This window comes from Hipposideros armiger, unplaced genomic scaffold (assembly GCF_001890085.2).
Source record: "Hipposideros armiger isolate ML-2016 unplaced genomic scaffold, ASM189008v1 scaffold_19, whole genome shotgun sequence".
Lineage (NCBI taxonomy): Eukaryota > Metazoa > Chordata > Mammalia > Chiroptera > Hipposideridae > Hipposideros > Hipposideros armiger.
The window spans coordinates 7,320,138-7,326,328 of record NW_017731369.1 but is presented as its reverse complement, the minus strand read 5'-3'; the positions used below and the strand labels follow the sequence as shown (position 1 = coordinate 7,326,328).

General features: G+C 55.2%; 1 protein-coding gene across 5 annotated transcripts in view; it reads left to right on the top strand.

The window, feature by feature from the left end:
* Nucleotides 1-6,185, top strand: part of FBXO31 (F-box protein 31) — a 35,645-nt gene extending 29,460 nt beyond the window's left edge. For all 5 annotated transcript variants that reach the window (XM_019634999.1, XM_019635004.1, XM_019635014.1 and 2 more), the window contains 3 exons: nucleotides 734-887; nucleotides 2,178-2,566; nucleotides 5,220-6,185. In XM_019634999.1, the coding sequence (XP_019490544.1) occupies nucleotides 734-887; nucleotides 2,178-2,566; nucleotides 5,220-5,442 (766 nt within the window). In that variant the 3' untranslated portion in view covers nucleotides 5,443-6,185. The remainder of the gene's footprint in view (nucleotides 1-733; nucleotides 888-2,177; nucleotides 2,567-5,219) is intronic.
* The last annotated feature ends 6 nt before the right edge of the window (nucleotides 6,186-6,191 follow it).

Genomic DNA, 6,191 nt, shown 5'->3' with positions numbered 1-6,191 from the left:
TGAGCACAGCCCCTCTCTCTGTGGGTACTGTGAGTACAGTCCCCCTCTCTGGGTACAGTCCTTCTCTAGAAGTACTGTGAACACAGTCCCTCTGGATACTATGAGCACAGGTCTTGGGTACTGTGAGTACAGTCCCTCTCTGTGGTAGTACTGTGAAATCAGTATCTCACTCTGTGGGTACTGTGAACACAGTCCCCATCCCCACCTCCCCACCACCCCCTTGTATGTTTTCTGTCTGATTTACCATCATCATCCACCAGCAGTGTGCTCCAGTGGGCCTGGTGTGTGTGCCAAATCCTCGGGGCTGTTTTACCATGTCCACCCTGGGAGGCCTGCTTTCTCACCATCTCTGCCTGTCCCTGTAGCCCCTGTTTTAGCCTCTTTGCCACGTCCTCTGTGCAGTCTCGGGTTCCTGTCCCAGGATGACAGAACAGGAGTAACATTCCCTTCACTCTGCTGAGAGCTCCCCTCCAGCTGCCTTGGGGTGCCCCGCAGAGACCCATGAGCCCCTGTTAAGCCCTGTTGGAATGAGAGAAGGTGTAAGGGTGCCATGCACACATGGGTGAGGGTGAGTGTGGCTCAGGACCATGGAGAGCCCCTGCTCCCCACTGGCCTGGCCATGCTATGCCGCCCTGCCCTCCCTCCATGGCAGAGCAGGGAGGTGTGTGGGCTCTGCACTGCTGCCCTCTGTGCAGCTCTGCTGTGCTCTCATGCCACCCACTTTCCCCCACAGCAACTGCCTGACCTACCGCCGCATCTACCTCCCGCCCAGCCACCCGGATGACCTCATCAGGCCAGGCCTCTTCAAGGGCACCTATGGCAGCCACGGCCTGGAGATCGTCATGCTCAGCTTCCATGGGAAGCGTGCCAGGGCCACAAAGATCACGGTGAGTCCAAGGTCCGCCCGGCAGGTCCAGCCCTGCGTGACCTCATCAGGTTGGCTGTGGAGCAGTGTGACTCGGGCTGTGCCCTGGCTACTCGTAGTGGGCCCAGACCCACGGCACCACTTCATTGGGGAGCTGGTTGGGAATGCAGATCCTCAGGCCCCACCTGGACCCGCCGAACCAGGATCTACAGGGGATTTTGAGTACTTCCGAGGTGGCTTTCCACACGGCTCGCAGTCCTGGCTGCACACTGCGATCCCCAGGGAGGCTGAAAACTCACTGATTGCCCGGGCCCCACCCTACAGATTCTGATTTAATGGGGTCATGGCTGGTAAGGGGCTCCACAAGCTTCCCAGCTGACCCCAGTGGCAGCCACATTGAGATCCCCTGCGTTGGCACACAGGCCCCACTGCCTTTCCTGGCCTCAGCGGATCTTGCAAGCAGATGGAAGGTTGTTGAGCTGAGTGGGGGTCCTGAACAAGTAGACCATGCATCGCCCTCTCCAGGGGCCACTGTTCACGCTGTGCGCACCTGTCATCTACATAGTTGTTGGGGTGCGTTTCTGGCAGATGCACTGAAGCATCCTGAAGAAGCAGTGCCTCTCCCTAGTCCTCACAAAGTATTGCTCTTGTACCTTGGTCCGCCAGGGTCCCTTTGCTTTTGGGAAAGCTTGTAAACGAGAACCCAGAAGCAAGGCCAAGTTTCTGGTCAGGTGGGGCTCTCCTGTGGCGTGTACCTTGGCTCTGTAGAGCTGCAGGGCCAGGGAGACCGAGCTCCTGGGTTCAGGCTTAGGAGCGTCTCTGTTCCGGGCAGACAGATCTGGGCTGACATCATAGGCCTGCCGCCTGCTGCCTGACCCTGGGCGGGTATGAACTTCTCTCAACCCCAGTTCTTCAACTATCACACAAGCTATTGGGTTTCGGAAAAGTCATGATGCAATTTTGCAACGAAAAACATAGAAAAAAATACATTATGACTTTTCCGACAATCCAATAGTTCCCACCCGAGGTCTTTGCAGGTGAGCCACCATGCCGGGTGCCTGTAGGCCCTCACCAGGTCATTCGTGGGTGCTGTCATTCCCTGTCCTCAAAGATACCCTCACAGATGGGGCTCCTGCTCTAAGTACTAACTTTTTAATGCCTTCTAAAATCTTACTTCACAAGGGGTTACCGCTAAGTCACTAGAAAAGCTGGAGCAAGTTCCTCTGGCCACAGTTGGGACCTAGGCTGGGAACTGCGCAGAGCGTGTTTCTGCGGGTCTCACCCTGCCAACTGCTGCACACTCACTCCTCAGGGTGACCCCAACATCCCTGCCGGGCAGCAGACAGTGGAGATCGACCTCATGCACCGCATCCAGCTGCCGGACGTTGAGTACCTCCGAAACTTCAACGAGCTCTCCCGCATCGTCCTGGAGGTTCGCGAGCAGGTGCGCCTGGAGCAGCAGCAGGAGGAAGACAGGCCCGAGGATGGCGAGGACCACAGCAGGCAGAGCCCCCGAGAGCCCCAGCGTGGTCCTGTCCAGCCCAGCGCGGGGCCGCCCACTGAGAAGGGCAAGGAGCCGGGGGACGGCGGGGCTGTGGCTGCGGAGGAGCAGCCTGGCCAGTGCGGGCAGGGGCAGCCATTCGTATTGCCCGTGGGCGTGAGCTCGAGGAATGAGGACTACCCCCGCACCTGCAGGATGTGGTAAGGACTTGAGAGCAGGAGAAGCCTGAGCTTCAGGGAGGGCCCTGCCTCCACACGCAGCATAGACAGGGCTGGCGTGGGCTCGGGTTCTGACAGGCCGGCATGGGGGCTTGCGGCACCAGGGTGGGGAGCCTCTGACGGCTTGGTCCATGCACCAGCTCAGACCCGAGTGGATGGCACTGTTTCCGGGGCTGCACAGTCAGCTCTCACCCCCTTGGGGAGCCTCAGATGGGGGTTATTAGAACTGCCAGGCATGAAGACTCCTCCAAGATGCCTCAAGTCGCATAGTTCCTAAGGTAAAAGGGAGATAAGGCAGGACATCAGGCAGCACTGAAGCAGACAGTGAGGAGGGGGACTCGCCCCCTGCCCACACCTGTCCCTGTGAAAAGCCTGCTTGGAGTTCCCCCGGATGGCCTTGCAGGCAAGGCCTGTCGTGGGTTCTCCATCCAGGCCCTAGTGAACTTAGTTCCACCGTCGGCCCGTTGTTTCTTCCTGATGGTTTCTCTCCTCCTTCTGTCTTTTCTTTTTCCTTTCTGTTATTGCCTTCCTCTGCACCTCATTGAGCCAGCACCTCACTGGCCACCGACATGAACCCCAGCCCAGACAGCGTGTGGAAGGGGGCTGGCATTGCTGCTTCCCTCCCTGCAGAGGTCAGGGTCCCTGATCCGGGATAAGGCCTGCTCGAGGCCGCCAGCCCCCTGCCTGACTTGCTATTCTTACACTGTTGTCTCAGGCCACTGCCTTCAGCCGCTCAGCCCCACCCCCGCCATCCAGGCCATTCCCTGGTAGACGAATTACAAGACCCTCGCCCCAGTACCCTACACTCTAGGGCTATTTAAGTTTAACTAAAATGAATCAAGTTAAAAATTCAGGTCTTCAGTCACACTGGCTATATGTCAAGTGCTCAGTAGCCACACGTGGCTGATGGCTACTACATTAGACATGCAGGTTTAGAACATTCCATCATCACAGAAAGTTCTAGAAAGTTGCCCTAGCGGACATTTTGAGGGAATAATATGTCAGTCTTGGCATTACAGCCTACTGTCTCCACTTTTGTCCAGTTGTACATAAAGGTTTGTTTTGCTTTACATCTGGACCGACTGCTATCTCATGTGCCAGCAGGGATGTAAGTGGGTCTTTACATACAGACTAACAGCGTGAATAGCATACTGAGCTACCTGAATGGGATTTAGGTGTTTACATGGGCTTGGCACAAAAAATTCATCACATTTTCCTCATGTTATAGAATTATGATAAAAGTGGATGAATTTGGGTTTTCCAAAGGGGGGAGATGTACAAATAGCATTCTAATGTAATTTCACCTGATGTAAATTTCTTTTGTAAAGTTAAAAACAAAATTTATTATAGTTGATTTACAATATTATATTAGTTTCAGGTGTACAACATAGAGATTTGACATCTATATTCCTTACACTGTGATCACCACAGTCAGCCTAGTAACCATCTGTCACCATACAAAGTTATTAGATAATGTTGAGTATTTTCTTATGCTGTATAGTACATCCCCATTTGAAAGGTCATAAAAGAAAAAGGCTCTGTTGACAGCTCCCAGTAGCTCGTGGCCTACCGGTAGCCCACTGGGTCACCACCATGCTGAGGCTGACCAGCCCAGAAGCTTCGGTCTAGCCCTCTAGCAGAGCTGCAGGATGGTTCTCCACTCCCATGCTGGATATCGGGCTTTGTGGTTGGGAGGGGCGTGCTGCGTGCCTTCCCTTTCTGGTTTATGTGCCTGCAAGGTTTGGCCTCAGTGTCTGGGCAGGAGACATCTGCTGTGTATTCTCTAAGCCCAGTGAGCATTCTTTGCCTCCTTATGGGCTGTGGTGCTGCTTTCCCCACCCAAGAAACCCTGTGAACCACAGGCCTCGTGCACAGGGCTGCTGTCCCCTCTCCCGCCCAGCAGAGCCTCTGTGTGGCTGGCAGAGGTGGGGGTCTCGGGTACCATCCCACGTGCTGGGAGATTCAGGCCGGTCCCTGACTTCCTGTCATCCATCTGAAGCACCAAGTTCTTTGAAAGAAGGACATAAATGTATTTCGGCCTGATGCCGATCTCGAAACTTGGCCGTGATGGGTATTTGAAAGCCCTGCCTTCTGAGTTAATGTCAGTTGCACGTGAACAAGTCTTTATTGATTATGTTTGAGTTGTTCTATGTTGACATAACTATCCCAGGAGTTAAGATGTTGTTACGTGGGCCTGCGTTCTGAAGATGTATGCTTTGGGACAGAGTCATGAGGCAGGGCTGCCAGAGACCCTCCTCCTTTAGTTGGGTGAGCTGGTAGACAGCAGCCATGGGCGAGGTGAGTCCAACCGTCTGGTGTGAGCCCAGCACACCTGCTCATACGCAGGGGAACATCCGCCCCCTAAATGCCCACAGCTCTCCCACTCTGCTCAGATGGCCCGGTGCGCTGGGCGTGTAGAGTTGTGCAGGGGCCCTAGGAAGACAGGCTCGCTTAGGGACTACTGCCTGCTGGTTCTTAGTTTCTTGCTGGCAAAGAACGAAAAGTGGCTCGCATGGAGTGAAAGGTGTTCTAGAACACTCCAGGATGACCGGGTCCTTGACTTCAGCCAGAACACGCACCTCGAGGCCCCTTTCACGCCTCTCTCCCTCCCGCTTCCCCTCTTTTTTTTGCTCAGCTTCTACGGCACGGGCCTCATCGCTGGCCACGGCTTCACCAGCCCCGAGCGCACCCCCGGGGTCTTCATCCTGTTCGACAAGGACCGCTTCGGGTTCATCTGGCTGGAGCTGAAATCCTTCAGCCTGTACAGCAGGGTCCAGGCCACCTTCCGGAACGCGGACGCACCCTCCCCACAGGCCTTCGAGGAGATGCTTAAGAACATTCAGTCCCTGACCTCCTGACGGCCCCCTTCCCTGCTGGGGGGATGTGGGGGGGTGGCAGCTTCAGACCCCTCAACCTGGGCAGAGCAGCAGCATGCACTTTGGAGATCTGACCTTCTGAGCAGAACACCCGCCTTCTCGTAGGCGTCTTGACCCAGCCACCCGAGTTAACGTTCTATAGAGTGTGCAACATATGCCTGTGTAGTTGTCAGTAGCTAGTGGGGAAGCTGAGCTGAGCATGTCTTTAAAAAACACAACAAAAGACCCAGAACTGATTTAGAGGACGGGCTGCAGAGGCGTGTAAATAACTGAATTGGAGAAATTGGATTTGTCTTTGGCCCACTGGCAGTGTTCTAGGGAAAAGAAAATCTTCCTTCAGGGAAGTTCATGAGGTAACAAGAGACTCTTGCCGTGGGCTGATCTAAGGGGTCGAGTGTGTGGAGTGCCAGCTCCACCACTTGCCCTGCAGGAAGCCAGTGAAAGTGGCCGTGGACCTGTGAGGAGGGCCTTGGCAAGGTGAACTGTGCAGCCTGGGCAGGTGCGCGGGGGTAGTGGGTGTGGAAGGAGAACCCCAGGGAGTTGAAGGTGCCCAGCTTGGGACCCAGGACTGAATTCTCGTTGATTGACTGACTCACTTGGATTTTGGACGGAAGCGCTTCACCCCATCTCAGTTTGGGAACCACTGAAATGGGGTTAGCGATACAGGTCACTAGAGAACGTCACTGTGGGTCTTTGAGCAGCTTGGAGGCCCTGTGACCACCACTCCCTCT